We start from the raw sequence: 15504 nt of genomic DNA, 5'->3' as shown, positions 1-15504 counted from the left end.
GGGACAAAATGGTGTGCCACAAATGTTGAGGTGGGACAAACACACTTGTCCCCCCTAAAATTACGACCATGGGCACAGCTCACTCCAGGAGAAAATCACCCCCAATGTGCCCTGGGGAAAGTAGACACATAGAGTTTACAAACCATTGAAGAAGAAATTGGCCTAAACAAAAGTTCACAGTGGGTGGAAGTAAGCAGGATAGGATTATGATGTAATAGACAGAATTTATATAATTTGCAATTCAACTCTCTCATTCATGATTTGTGCATTCTTCCTTTTGACATTCAAGGTACCCAACTTGAGAACTCAGGGACACGTGTCTTTATTTACCTGTAAGTGTAGATTCCACTGTCTTCTGTAACTTACTTCACATACTTTAGAATATTCTAGTGGTGGAAATATTCTAAAGTATATATATTTATGAAAGACTAAACCCTCTCACTCATCAACCACAAGAAACGTGGGAACCCTTGATTTTATTTTTTATAATGGATTTTAAATAAATTTACCCCTCACAAATGTGGTCTGTCACTGCTTTTTGACCCACTGCTCTATAACCCGTTCTGGGTTCAATATTCATCAGATAGGGTAAGTGAGGAAGGACACTGGTGATAATTGCTTCCTCAATGTCCTCAAAGGGTAAACAAAATCTGTTTGGATACTATATGGCAGGACAGGAAAGTGCACTGACCTCAGTTAAGTCATCCGTCTCTGGAGTGTTTGAGCCCCCACTGTCCAGCTCATCGATATGCGTCATGTCTGCAAAAGAAAAAACAAGGAGCGTCTTTGATAGCAATATTGTCAACTGTACTCATTGTTTGCTTGCCCAACACAGCCCATGGAAATGCTGCATTTTGAGAGATTGGCATGTGTCCCAGTACTAAAAGGACTAGGGTGCAACAAGTAAGGTTTGAGGTGCATTGTGAGAACATCATGTGTGTGTTCCAATATTGAATAGTGCAAGTTGCAACAAGTAAGGATTGAGGTACATTGTCAGAGCTTTCTGGGTGACCCACTCCTAGGCAGAGGGTGCATCAGGTACATATTGTGGTCAAGGAGATGATTAGTACTTCTTAAGGAGGAGATGAGTGTACCACTAAGTAATTATATTCCTTCACTAATGTGGGCGCAGAGTCATCAATATAGAAAGTCAGTTTGGGGCTTTCTATTCCTTGTAAACATTTCTTAGTGTTAACCTTAAGACTCCCTAGTTCTAAATAACCAGAATACGCATTTATAAGCTTTTGCAACGAACGAGGGGTCGTAACCATCAGAATTGTATTTTCCGAGTACCACAAAATGTAGATTTGTAAGACATCTATAAGTGGAGTATCAAAGCCCACTTTGGTCTGTGTGTCCAATAAAGAGCAAGTTAAACAATAAACACAAGAAGGACCAAAACACAACCTCAGCGAATGCCACAACAAACACATATTTAATAACCCACCACTAGGTCCCAGCTCCTGGATGGCTGAACACAATATAGATCTATCCACTGAATGAAATACTGCTGTCATGTCCATGAAGGACACGTACATGGGCTCCTTCTTAATGTCCATTGCCTTGGCAGCAAGCAAAAACAAATTAAGAGCTTGATTGGAAACACCCACCCCTTCTTAATTCTTAAAAACCAAACGTTGTAAGAGACATTTGATAAAATCCAGTCATTATGTTTATTGAAGATGTTGTACCAAACCATTTGAAAGAACACTCAAATACATTACAGGTTAATGGCACCCGTAGTGCTGGTAGTAGTTTGTACACATAAGAGGGAATTGTATGAGGATCAGGACTCTTGTTTAGCTCCAGCTGAGATGAAGTAATTCCTACTTCCATCGTATTACATAATTTAAGAGGATCTAAAAGAGTTTATTGGCCTAAATCGCCAAGTGAACTTAAAACAAGTTTTTTTGCATAAATATCACAAACATAGTACCTCCATTCCTCTGCAGAACCAATAGTTAAGATGGGAGGTTCTGTAAGAAACGAGTGCCAAAATGTTCTTGTATCCTTAGCCTGTGCAGTAAGTGGCATCCCATCCCAGGATTTCTCCTGTAGTTCTCTCTTTTGGCATTTTAAATCCTGTTTATAAAAATACCTTTTGATCCGTATCACCGTTCTAGAAGGGTTGGGATTTTTAAGTTTCCTGAGCAATTCTCATTTAGTATATTTTGTCCTTATATACCCATGAACTCTTATGTTTTAGGGCATTAGGTCTAACAGTTGTGCTCCGAGCATTACGTATTTTAGCAGACAAAACAAGAAACTTTTTCAAGATCACATCAGGGTTCAGCTCAGGAGATGTATTGATAACATTTCACAAGCATCATGAACCACAATTTGTTTCCAAGAGAATCTGTGCCTGTAAACCCCTCATCTTTCAAATATGAAACAGCAGAAGCAAAAACCTTACTAGATTTCATTTCAATGATAAACTTACTGATGCAAGATCACTTGTTGGTTATGGATTAACTTTGAAATCTTTAATAAAATCCCAGTAAATCATAGAGATAAAAAAGTAAACAATGAACGAGGATCCCAGACTACCTAAAAGGTCCTACGCCTGGTTGGTACAATGAAAATCTACCATTTACTATATGCAGACCACAGTCATAGCTAGGTTTCAATAAGAGCAAACTGCCATTCTTAATATGGATATCTTATAAAATCAGTGAAAGCACATCATCGACATTGGGCCTCATTACAAGTGTGGAGGTCTGGAAAAGATCCAAGAAAAAATGCTGGTCATTCTGGCTCTGGCATTCTCTCCTGAACGGCACACTTCTGGTTTGCCGGTGGGGGCCACAGATCTCCCGGCAGGCTGAACTGCCAGTAGATCAGGCCCCACAGGCAAATGATTGCTGGAATCACTGGCACCAGTACTACCAGTGTCTGTGATTCCAGCAATACCATCCCATGAAGTCCTATGGGAGACCCGGTAAATTCCCATTCCCGCAGAGACCTATTGGACTCTGCGGTAATGGGAACTTACCGTCCCTCCGCTACCCGTTATATCCTGTTAATATCAGGATATCGGGCGATGGAGACTGTAAGGCAGGTTTGCCAATATCCCGCCAGAATTACCAAAGCTATTAACAGATGAAAGTTAAAAGGGAGAGTGTCCTTTTGCAAAATAATCTATGAAATAAGAGCACATTTTTGAAAGAACATGACAGAAAGGTGGGGAATAAAAGAGACCACCAGAGACTGAACTTTTATGAATTGATACAGTGCGGCAAAGCCGAAGACTAACATGAGATGTGCGACACGTGAGGGCAAAGCCAAGAGGGTAACCAGGAGAAGCCAGAGAGTGTGAACCTACACATGAAGCCAAGAGGCCTACAAGGAGAAGCTAAGTGGGGGGGGGGTTGTAGCTAACAGCCATCTGAGGCAGACATGTTCGTTGGAAGCTCCTATGGATCCGCTAAAAGATAAGATTAAAACAGGACTGTTTGAACTAAAAATAGAACATCGTCAGCAAGAGGAACGCCTACGGGGTCTGTGTGTAAGCTGAGAGCCCCGGCAACGATAACAGGCGAGATACGCCATGAACATTATGCACAGAAGAAGACAAGCAGAAAATGGCGGTGGGAGGCGCGTTGGCTGACAGGAGCCGAGACACAGCCAAAACAGAACTGTGAATAGACGGGGGACAGCCACGGAAGCAAAAGTATCCGATATATCCCTCGTCGGCACACTGAAGACACGCGCCAGAGGACCAGGAGACGTGGGGGCAGAGCAAGTTGAAGACCTGCAAGGTGTGGGTCGGCGGCTACCACCATAAAATCAGCAGCAGGCAGACAAAGGAAACTTGCAGCGGGATCCAGTCCACCTGGATCGGACCTACGAAGCAGTCCGCAAAGGTATGGTGGCCATGGCAGTTAAAAGACTTGGAAGGTATTTACAGCAGAGGACGTTGAAGGCGGCCGGCATTCGCGCAGACACAGAGGACGAGGTGCACAATTCTGGGTTGTGAGAAGACACTGGAGAGAGAAAGCCTCTACAAAGTGGTAAGGAGCGGGGGAGAACCCCCTGCGCACTCCATATGAAGCCAAGGCAACCTGCTACGCATGGCTCCCTGAGCCCACACACAAGACAAGCAAGGAAGCGCTGGGGTAGCACTGACCCCGCCGGAGCACCAACCAAGTGAAAACACCCCCACCCTGACAAGCCCTGAGGGAGGGTGCAGGCCAGTGGAACAAGCCTTCGGGCTCCAGAACAAACTAGTGGGGGCCGCGCAGAGGGAAAAACAATCACTCCTCATCCAGTACCACCCATAGGAGTGAAGGACTCAATATGGGGGCTACTTGGGGAGCCAACGAGATATCAAACGCAACATTGGACCCGAGGTGTCGAGACTTATCACCACAAAATTAAAGAGAGCAAAAGGACGGATTACACACAGCAGGGAACACAGCGTGCCTGGAGTCAGCACAGCACAGTGAAACAGAACAAACAAGCGGTGCAGAGGCCCACCCTGGCGCAAAGAAAGAAACTTAGAGGGAATTTGGCGCAATCGGTGAAGGGCGCACAATCAACGCAGCACTCATTGCCAAAAGTAAGAAGGAGAGGACACTAGACTACAGGGTCAGGCCACAGTATTAGTTTGCTGACTAGGAGAAGGGTGTAAGCTCCTCAATACAATCGTAGAGCGGATAACACCAAGCAACATGCCTGGAGGCCCAAAAAATAGCACATTAAGGGGTGAAGGAGCAGCATCGACGGAACTAGCATAAGGCCAGTGCTAAAGGAGTTTTTGAAGCAGAACAGAGACAAGGGTGTAACAGCCCCCTAAGCAAGGTGAGAGATCTATGGTTGAAGGCCGGAAGGTGGAAAAAGAGGAGCATCTAGGAGAGGGCAGACTCGAAGCTCCGGATACGGCAAACGTTGAGAAGATGGCGGCAAAAGGCAATAAAACAAAAATAAGAAGACCATGATGGAAACATATGCAAAAGGACAAAGACACTCAATTGACACTGATAGCGGTGACAAAGAGAGATGATCCATGTTGCACTCCAGAGAATCAACAGACTTAGGGAATCAACAGATTTTGAATGCCATTGCAAGCCCTACAGGCAACACTGGAACTTAAGATTGACGCAGTGGGAATTGATGTAGGCTTATTGCGGCAAGATGTTAGAGCCTTGGTGGAACGCACAGGCAAATTAGAAGAACAGGTCAGAGAAAATACAGCTGTAAGAGTACAAACATCCAGAGACGTTGATATCCTGCTGCAGAAAGTCAAACTGCTACAACACAGAGCTGAAGACGCGGAGGGACGTGCACGCCAACCCTACATCAGGATAGTAGGAGTGCCTGAGAGAATGGACGGGTCAGACCCCACCACATATATTGAACATTTGCTACTGCAGGAAATAGGACCTGTATACCTAACAGAGGGGTTCACTATTGAGCGGGCGCACTGTTCCCTCACCTGAAGACCTCCACCAGGATCTCCGACAAGACCCACAATTCGCAAGGTCCTAAATTACAAGGACAAGTAAAAGATCCTTGCCTTTTCCAGGACTGGGAGGACCATACAAAGAGCCTCGGCGAAGATATCAATATTCACAGATTACACCTTTCAGGTGAAAAAGAGGAGGGCCCAATTTATTTCAACTAAAGTCAGACTCAAAAAGGCGGATCTAAAATATATGCTAATATACACAGCTAAATTGAAGATCCTGCACAATGGCAAAGCCCTCTTCTTCTAGACGCCATCTGAAGCGCAGGACTGGATGGATAGACACGAGACGGAGGATGCTAAGGAGCTCCACAGGGTGAAGTCAAATATGTAAGGGACATATCACACAGAAAAAGCGACAAGATGTAAGCTTGCCCGAGGATTGTCGCCGCTAAGGCAAATTGATGCTGTTTGAGCAAAATATTTAGCAGGTGCACGAAAGTTAAGTCACTGAAGCCTAGTAGAGGGAACACAACACGCATACCCTACTACTACCCCACAAAGGATAGTTTTCCTAAGGGTATGATATAGAGTGCCCCCCCGTTGGGCACCAGGAGTCTAGTCCAGTGACTAGGTCTAATGAAGCGGAAGCAGAGAAGTCTTAGAATGCGTAGCATGCCTAGACCGTTTCAGTTAAAGTGTGTTTTGTTGCTAGTTGGCGGGCGGGGCGTGTCATATAGAGGAGAGGGAGGGAAGCCCGGTATAGTTGCAAGCAGTCTACACATGACCCCGGGCAAAGCTCAAGGCAGTCGAGAGGCCCCGCCAGAACCCACAAAATTAATGTGTGATGATTGAAGAAGTAAAAATCATGAACTGGAATATCCAGGATCTAAATAATTATGTCAAACATAAAAGAGTGATCACATATCTAAGGAGGCATAAAGTAGGGATTGCGCTATTACAAGAGACGCACTTGAATGCACAGAAACAAAAGAAGCTTGCAAGCGCATGGGGCGGGGTGATGGTGGGTTCCACATATTCATTATACGCATGAAGAGTCCTTATCTGGGTCGACCAAGCTATCCCACTTAAAGTATTGAACACTAGGACTGATGACGAAGGGAGGATGGCTATAATACACGGCATGTTAGAGAACCAGGAGGTATGCATAGTAAACACCTATGCACCCATTCACAATGCCACTGTTTTCTTTAAGTCCCTATTTGTAAGGTTTGGTCCCTACAGGAATGGAGTCGTGATTGTCAGGTTCTCACATTTTGTACCTCACTTTGACAAGGTTCTTAGGAGAATAGGGTATGTCAAATACCATTCCAGGAAAGTTAGAAAGGGAAGGTGGTTGAAATATTAAATAAATTCTGTTTTGTGAATAGAGCATTTCTTTTAGTTTGTTCTATTTCCCTTAACTAACTTTCAATTAGAAAGATGAAATGCCCCCGAGCCAAGACGGTGGAACATTTTCACAACAGTGATTGGTTCAGTTCACAGCATGCAGCATTGTGATGTCATTAGAATGTTAATAACAATTCTCAACTGCCTTTCATTAAAGTATGCATCAGAGTAGGTCATATATTAGTTAGCTCCAGTTAAATTCATGTTAAGTTTCCATTTTTAAGGAGAGTAATATCCTTTTAAGTGTTCCAATAATATAGTAGTAATTGTAGTTAAGTAACAGGAGAAGAAGTCTGCAGAAGAAGAATTCCAGTGAGATTCTGTTTGCTGAGCCAGAGAAGAATCTAGTTTCATGAACATTGATAAGCTAAGTGGACTTCTGAATTTTTAAGTGAAGACTCAAATCATTTTCAAATGTTAATTATTTAAAGACTTTAAATTGAGCATTTTGTTTTTTGAACAATTGAATCCTTATATTATTTATTATGAAATAGTCAAGGAATCTTTAATGAACAATATATAAAGAAGGTTCAGCAACTCATTTTTTGTGTACATTTTATCTTTTCTTTAATACTAATAAGGCGCGCGGTTCGTATCGTCATGTTTTAAACATTTAACCTTAATTCTTAATATATAATTAACTAACTTCAGGTTTGTTTTGTTTTCGAGCCTGCGTCGCGTATTTCAGTGGATTTGCAAGCGCGGTTTAGAGGAAAGGACCTAACGATGTCACGCGTGCGTTGTGGCCATTTTGGATTTTCATAGTTTTCCTCATTTTTTATTCGTTGCTCGTAACGGAAGAGAAAACAATTTAAGGGCAGCGTTTGCAGCCTGATTACGCAGCATTTTGCCAGCAATTGTTTTCCTCCTTGATTAAGAGTGTATTCAGAAGAAATACATGTGTAGCAAGAGACATTTATTGAAAAGCACTCCGTATGTGAAATTGGAGTATAAAAAGTTTACAGCTGAATATTTTACAAAGATTCTTCAGAATACAAAAGGTAATTACCTACACATATTTATAGAGTATATGATTCCTAGAGTATACAGCAATAGGTATAATAGACAATAGTAACAACAATATTTTTTGGTTTATTTTATTAAAATAAAAAGATTACCAGATACTAAAGAGATCAAGAGAGCAGAAAGACAAATAGAAGAGATATCGCTAAGAGTATCTACAGTCAACATACATCTTTCTGAAGCAGCCTATTGGCAAATCAAGCTTAGGCAACAGGTAAATGTAAATGGAGAAAATATAATATAGTGAGTAGTCCGTAGTGATCAGAAGATTGATTCATTTAAAGTTGTATTTCCTTTTTAGGAACATCCCATCTGAGTCAAAACTTTCCGAGAAGACGGTCTGAAGTACCTGCAGTGGGAGTTCTTGTCTTTTGTTGTTTTCTCCATTCCCCTTGGGTTTGCCTGGCCAATAGTTTTAAAGAAGCAGGATTGTTGAGCAGGCAGGCTTAGGGGGCTAGGTGGGCCAGCTTCACTCCTGCAGGATACCACTACTTCAGTTCCCTGACAGAATGAAAGGCCCACTAATCTGATCCTGCCTGAGTGAAGATAGACCCAGAGTCAGGGTTTAGTTTGGTAACTTTGGAAAAGATACTATTAGAATTAAAGACAGAATTAAAGGAGACTAGACAGGAGACTTTGTCCCTGGGAATTAAGATGGAGGAGTTGCATAGTAAGGTTAGAAAGGAGGATTTAGCAGAAGCTTTAGGTTTTAGTTATGGAATAGAGAGAGAACCACCCACTTTGTATCCAGAAGGAATAAAAGTCAAAGAAGCTAGGGTAGCTAAAGAGAAAAGAAGTGGGGAAATTTTTTAGGAGAAACAATAGCTCCTACACCATTAGCTCCCCCAGAACGATTTGGAGGGGATTTCAGAAGATTCAAATCATTTATTATGCAATGTGAATTGCACTATATGTGCAGACCTGAAGCATTTCCCACAGAAACTTCTAAAGTAGCCTTTTTGATTTCTTATCTCACAGGAGAAGCGGCAGCTTGGTCTGTTCCTTAGGTAGAAAGAAGAGCAGCGGAGTTACATAATTGGTTGTAGTTTAAGGTGGTTTTTGGAAAGATGTTTGATTGAAGAACGCATTCCAAGAGTGTTGATGGAGAGCTTTTAGCATTACGTCAAGGAAATCGGGAGTTGGTTTCTTACATCACACAGTTCAGGGGATTAGTGTTGGAAAGTGGTAGGCCAGAGGAAAAAAGGGCTTCCATTTTTTATAGAGGTCTAAGAGATGAGTTGAAGGATGCGTTAGCAAATATTGTGGAGAGACCTACCTCTAGTGAAGATCTGATTAATTTGGTTATACAATTAGATATGAGATTGGGAGAGAGAAGATTGGAAAAGCGAAGGAATTTTTCTGAGAATAAGATTTGGTTCCGAAACGAACATCCCAGAACAGAGCAAGCACTACGGGAGGTTAAGGGTTCTTCACAAAATGAGGCTGTAAATTCAGTTAGGCCTCCTTTGACTAAAGAGGAAAAATACAGAAGGAGAAAGGAAAATATGTGTTTATATTGTGGTGATAGTACCCATTTTGTAGGGAAATGCCCAAGAACCCCAAAGAGATTCCAACCATTTCCTGGAAAAGGTCTACAGGTGGCGAATACAGTTCAGACAGCAGTTCCATACATCACAATAAACATATCCTTTGCATGGGAAGGTAAGCCAAGATGTGGTGGACCATGTGTTATTGATTCTGGGGCAACAGGATTTTTTTTTTATATTAGTTTGGCAGGTAGATTGGGTATCCCTGTAGTTAAAAAGGGAATTCCAGAGCAAGTACGAGCCGTAGATGGATCACCACTTACCTCGGGGTTAATAACTCAAGTGACAACTAAATTGGAAATGAAAATTGGGGAAGAGCATTATGAGAAATTGAATTTGAACTAATTGATGCACCACAGTTACAGATTATTTTAGGCATGCCATGGCTATCTTTACATAATCCACTGATTGATTGGGGAAAGCGAACTGTAGAGTTTAACTCAGGTTTTTGTAAGGAACAATGTTTGGTAAGGTTAACTGAGGAAGGTCAGGATGAAATTTCTAATTGTATTGGAGTGTGCCTAGCAGCAGGGTTGGTGAAGGAACATATTGTGGGGGCAGTAGCTGGAGTGTTACCTGAGTGTTATAAGGATTTTCAGGATGTTTTTGACAAGAAAGAAGCTAATGAATTACCACCTCATAGAGAATTTGATTGCAAGATCGATCTTGAGGTAGGAGCAACAATCCCTTGTGGAAGAATTTATGCTCTCACTGAGAAAGAGAACGAGTTTTTAAAAGAATATATAGAGGAAAATCTTGCTAAAGGCTTTATTAGACACTCGCAATCACCAGCAGCCTCACCATTGTTCTTTGTTCCAAAGAAGGACAAGACACTGAGAACTTGCATTGGCTATAGAGCCCTGAATAAAATAACTATCAAAAATCGCTATCCATTAGCTTTAATATCCGTAATGTTGGATAGAATTCAAGGAGCTAAAATTTTCACGAAACTGGATCTACGAGGAGCCTATCACTTGGTTCGTGTTCGTGAAGGAGACGAATGGAAAACTGCATTCAGAACTCGTTACGGACTTTTTGAGTATCAGGTGATGCCATTTGGTCTGTGCAACGCACCAGCGGCATTTCCGTTTTTTATAAATCAGGTCCTTCGTGAATATTTAGATGTATTTGTAGTTGTGTACATTGATGACATTTTGATTTTTTCTAAAGAAGAACAACAACATGGAACAGGTAAAGAAGGTTTTAGTGAAATTGCGTGAGAATCACCTATTTGCAAAACTGGAAAAGAGTCAGTTCCACACTAATTGTGTGGAATTTTTGGGTTTTGTATTATCTCCAGAAGGTCTTGAGATGGATTCGAGTAAAGTAAAGGCAGTTAAAGAATGGCCACAACCAAGCTCTGTAAAAGATATTCAATGTTTTATAGGATTTGCACATTTTTATCGTCGATTTATTCAAAAATTTTCACAGGTGATTTCTCCAATTACTAAATTGTTGAAAAAGGGAGTCAAATTTGTATGGAGTGAAGAGGCTGAAAACGCTTTTATATTTCTTAAAGAAAAATTTATTTCTGGACCAATTTTATTACATCCTGATGTGGATCAACCTTTCTTTGTGGAGGCAGATGCTTTGATTGTGCCATGGGAGCAGTTTTATCACAACGCCATCCAAGAACTAGACAAATTCATCCGGTATGCTTCTTTTCAAAAAAGATTTCATCGGCTGAGAAGAACTATACAATTACAAATATAGAACTTTTGGCCATCAAGTCTGCATTCGAGGAATGGAGGTATTATCTTTTGGGTGGACGTCATCGAGTTACAGTTTTAACTGATCACAGAAATTTGACTTTTCTTCGTTCCGCCAAGACTTTAACACCAAGACAACTCTGTTGGTCATTGTTTTTTGCAGAATTTGATTTTGTGAGTATGCTTAAGCCTGGACGTTTGAATGGAAAGGCTGATGCACTATCTCAATGTTTTCCAGGAAGTTTAAAGACCGATGATTGTGTTCCAGTGTCGCTCTTGTCCGAGAAGAACTTTGTGGTGGGTGAAGTGCATAAAGAAATAGATTTTCGAGAACAAATTCATCATTTACTATCTAAAGAAGAATTGGAAAAATGGGAGGCCGGGGATCCTGTGCGAAGTATTAGGGAGGCTTTGCCCTATGTAGATGCAAAATTGTATCTTCCTTCTGAAGAACTACAGGAAGAGGCACTGAAGAATTGCCATGATTCACCATTGGCTGGTCATCCAGGAGTTAAGAAAACTTGGGAACTTCTTCGAAGAGAGTTCTGGTGGGAGAAGATGCGTGAAGACACAGAAAATTATGTTAGAACATGTGAAGTTTGTTTAAGAGCAAAATCTTACCATCAAAAAGCTGCTGGATTATTAGTACCGCTACCAATTCCACCTTGTCCATGGCATACAGTATCAATGGATTACATTGTTGAATTACCATCTGACAAGGGATGTTCTACAATTTTGGTAGTAGTAGATGTTTTTCCAAAGCAGGACATTTAATTCCCATTAAGGGAGCTGCTACAGCTACGTCTTTAGCACAAGCCTTTTTGCAGAATGTTGTGAAACTTCACGGTTTACCATGTCAAGTGATTTCTGATCGAGGCACACAGTTTGTTTCAAAATTTTGGAAGGCGTTCTGTAAAGAATTGGGAATTGAAATTAATCTGACAGCTAGTTATCATCCCGAGGGTAATGGCCAAACAGAAAGGGTGAATCAGGAGTTAGAAAAATACCTTCGTTGTTATTTGGGGTCTGATCATAGTTGGGTGGAGTTGTTGTGGTTGGCAGAATTTTGTTATAACAATAATGTGAAGGAATCTACTTCTATGTCACCATTTTTTGTAAACCAGGGATTTCATCCATGTTTTCTGAGGGGAGTAGTTTTAGAAGAAGTGGAGGTTCCTGATGTAGAAAACAGGTTGAGAACTATGGGGCAAAATTTGGAGGCAATTCGAGCTTTGAAAGTAAGCAAATTGGGTTACAAGAAATTTGCTGATAACAAACGTAGAGAGGCTCCTAAATATCAAGAAGGTGATAAGGTCTGGTTATCCACTAAAAATTTTGCTTTGAAAGGAAAGAATAAATTTAGTCCCCGTTTTATAGGACCATTTGAAGTTGAAAAAGTATTCTCCCCAGTTACTTTGAAGTTGAAGTTACCATCTAGTATGAAAATACACCCTACATTTCATGTTAAATTGTTGAAACCATGTGGAAATGACACTAGATTAATGGGAGCACCTGGTCCAGTATTTTCTGATGATGATTCTGAATATGAATTTCAAGCTATTTTGGATTCTAGAATTGTTCGAGGTCAGTTGCAATATTTAGTGGATTGGAAAGGTTACGGTCCAGAAGAGAGGTCATGGGTTAAAAGTGAGGATGTTCATGCCTCTAGATTAACTAAAAAGTTTCATCGCTTACAACCCTTTAAACCAGGCCCTGGGACAGGGCTTTACGGGGGGTGGGGGCTGGGTACTGTCAGGTTCTCACATTTTGTACCTCACTTTGACAAGGTTCTTAGGAGAATAGGGTATGTCAAATACCATTCCAGGAAAGTTAGAAAGCGAAGGTTTTTGAAATATTAAATAAATTCTGTTTTGTGAATAGAGCATTTCTTTTAGTTTGTTCTATTTCCCTTAACTAACTTTCAATTAGAAAGATGAAATGCCCCCAAGCCAAGATGGTGAAACATTTTCACAACAGTGATTGGTTCAGTTCACAGCATGCAGCATTGTGATGTCATTAGAATGTTAATAACAATTCACAACTGCCTTTCATTAAAGTATGCATCGGAGTAGGTCATATATTAGTTAGCTCCAGTTAAATTCATGTTAAGTTTCCATTTTTAAGGAGAGTAATATCCTTTTAAGAGTTCCAATAATATAGTAGTAATTGTAGTTAAGTAACAGGAGAAGAAGTCTGCAGAAGAAGAATTCCAGTGAGATTCTGTTTGCTGAGCCAGAGAAGAGTCTAGTTTCATGAACATTGATAAGTTAAGTGGACTTCTGAATTTTTAAGTGAAGACTCAAATAATTTTGAAATGTTAATTATTTAAAGACTTTAAATTGAACATTTCGTTTTTTGAACAATTGAATCCTTATATTATTTATTAAGAAATAGTCAAGGAAAATTTAATGAACAATATATAAAGAAGGTTCAGCAACAAATTTTTTGTGTACATTTTATCTTTTCTTTAATACTAATAAGGCGCGCGGTTCGTATCGTCGTGTTTTAAACATTTAACCTTAATTCTTAATATATAATTAACTAACTTCAGGTTTGTTTTGTTTTCGAGCCTGTGTCGCGTATTTCAGTGGATTTGCAAGCGCAGTTTAGAGGAAAGGACCTAACGACGTCGCGTGTGCTACGCGGCCATTTTGGATTTTCATAGTTTTCCTCATTTTTTATTTGTTGCTCGTAACGGAAGAGAAAACGATTTAAGGACAGTGTTTTCAGCCTGATTACGCAGCGTTTTGCGAGCAATTGTTTTCCTCCTTGATTAAGAGTGTATTCAGAAGAAATACATGTGTAGCAAGAGACATTTTTTGAAAAGCACTCCGTATGTGAAATTGGAGTATAAAAAGTTTACCGCTGAATATTTGACAAAGATTCTTCAGAATACAAAAGGTAATTACCTACTAAAGAGATCAAGAGAGCAGAAAGACAAATAGAAGAGATATCGCTAAGAGTATCTACAGTCAACATACATCTTTCTGAAGCAGCCTATTGGCAAATCAAGCTTAGGCAACAGGTAAATGTAAATGGAGAAAATATAATATAGTGAGTAGTCAGTAGTGATCAGAAGAATGATTCATTTAAAGTTGTATTTCCTTTTTAGGAACATCCCATCTGAGTCAAAACTTTCCGAGAAGACGGTCTGAAGTACCTGCAGTGGGAGTTCTTGTATTTTGTTGTTTTCTCCATTCCCCTTTCCCCTTGGGTTTGCCTGGCCAATAGTTTTAAAGAAGCAGGATTGTTGAGCAGGCAGGCTTAGGGGGCTAGGTGGGCCAGCTTCACTCCTGCAGGATCCCACTACTTCAGTTCCCTGACAGAGATGTGGGGCAGTGATTTCAATTGCACTCTAAATCCCACATTAGACAGGTCTGACACGAAGTACAAAAGACTGGCCCCACCTGCCAAAGTCCTAAGTACACTTTTGAATGATTTTCAATTAAAAGATATTTGGAGGACATTAGATAATACTCCCATTATTCAGCCCCACATAAAGTTCACAGGAGACTTGATTCTATGACAAGACAGGAGGCGAGCATTATGCTTTTCCTTCTTTATTACTGCTTCCACAGCCTTTCAAATTGAAAATATTTTTTTTTTTACTTTTACTTTCCAAACTTGTCAACACATTTAGAGTTTCCCCAGAACCTCTGGGCTTTAAACACAAAAGGGCTAAAGTTTTGATAGATTAACAAAAAAAATATCTCTTTACCAATTCCCCATAATCCTCAGGTCTCAGGTAGTGCTGCTGTGCCCTTTCACCCAATCCGGCACTGACATCACCTATAAGAGCCCCTCCTTGTCAGTCCAACTCCTCTTTCTTTGTTGCTGCTTCTCTAAGATAAGTGGACTTAAGGCATGCTGCAAGCTATTTATGTAGTCATGGGGGCGTATTACATATTATAATGCTAGGCGGATTTGCTGTAGGCTGCGCACGTGTTGAATAAGGTAAAGACGTATCATTGGAGTCCTTTGTAGAGGAGCATCAGGCGAGTAGGCGTGTGAGGATGCGGGCGGCGTTTTTAATCATGTTTTTGTTTACTTAGACTACAAAGAAGCCAAGAGATCGAGGCCGTAGCTGCTGGAGATCGTGCCCGCATTAGGCAGCCGGCCCGCCTCCTAACGATTACGTGTCAGAGTTTACACAGAGGCTATGAGGAAGCTCAACACTGCCGCCTGGCTCTAGGACCCTGCAGGAGCGCTTCTGACAACTGCCGGCGCTGCAGGATACAAAACACTTCAAAGAGGTGTTTGTTTCCCTGACGGCGCGGCACATTCAGGAGAAGAATACAGGGCATATTTCAAACGGCATATTTCAAACAAAAAAAAAAAGAAATAACCGCACAACACCTCGTGGGCATATTTCAGTCAGCTGAGGGCCTTAGATAGCTTGTGAGGGCGAGCA

At 41.0% G+C, this 15504-nt stretch overlaps 1 protein-coding gene across 3 annotated transcripts in view; it reads right to left on the bottom strand.

The window, feature by feature from the left end:
* The window catches only part of MAST1 (microtubule associated serine/threonine kinase 1), a 1484042-nt gene that overhangs the window by 631668 nt on the left and 836870 nt on the right, over window positions 1-15504 (bottom strand). For all 3 annotated transcript variants that reach the window (XM_069604134.1, XM_069604135.1, XM_069604136.1), the window contains one exon: window positions 692-759. In XM_069604134.1, coding sequence (XP_069460235.1) covers window positions 692-759 — 68 coding nt within the window. The remainder of the gene's footprint in view (window positions 1-691; window positions 760-15504) is intronic.

The sequence above is a fragment of the Ambystoma mexicanum genome, chromosome 3q, assembly GCF_040938575.1.
Source record: "Ambystoma mexicanum isolate Mex_15411 chromosome 3q, UKY_AmexF1_1, whole genome shotgun sequence".
Classification (NCBI taxonomy): Eukaryota; Metazoa; Chordata; class Amphibia; order Caudata; family Ambystomatidae; genus Ambystoma; species Ambystoma mexicanum.
Note: the sequence above shows the minus strand (reverse complement) of the source record. Positions and strands in the feature narration are given on the sequence as shown.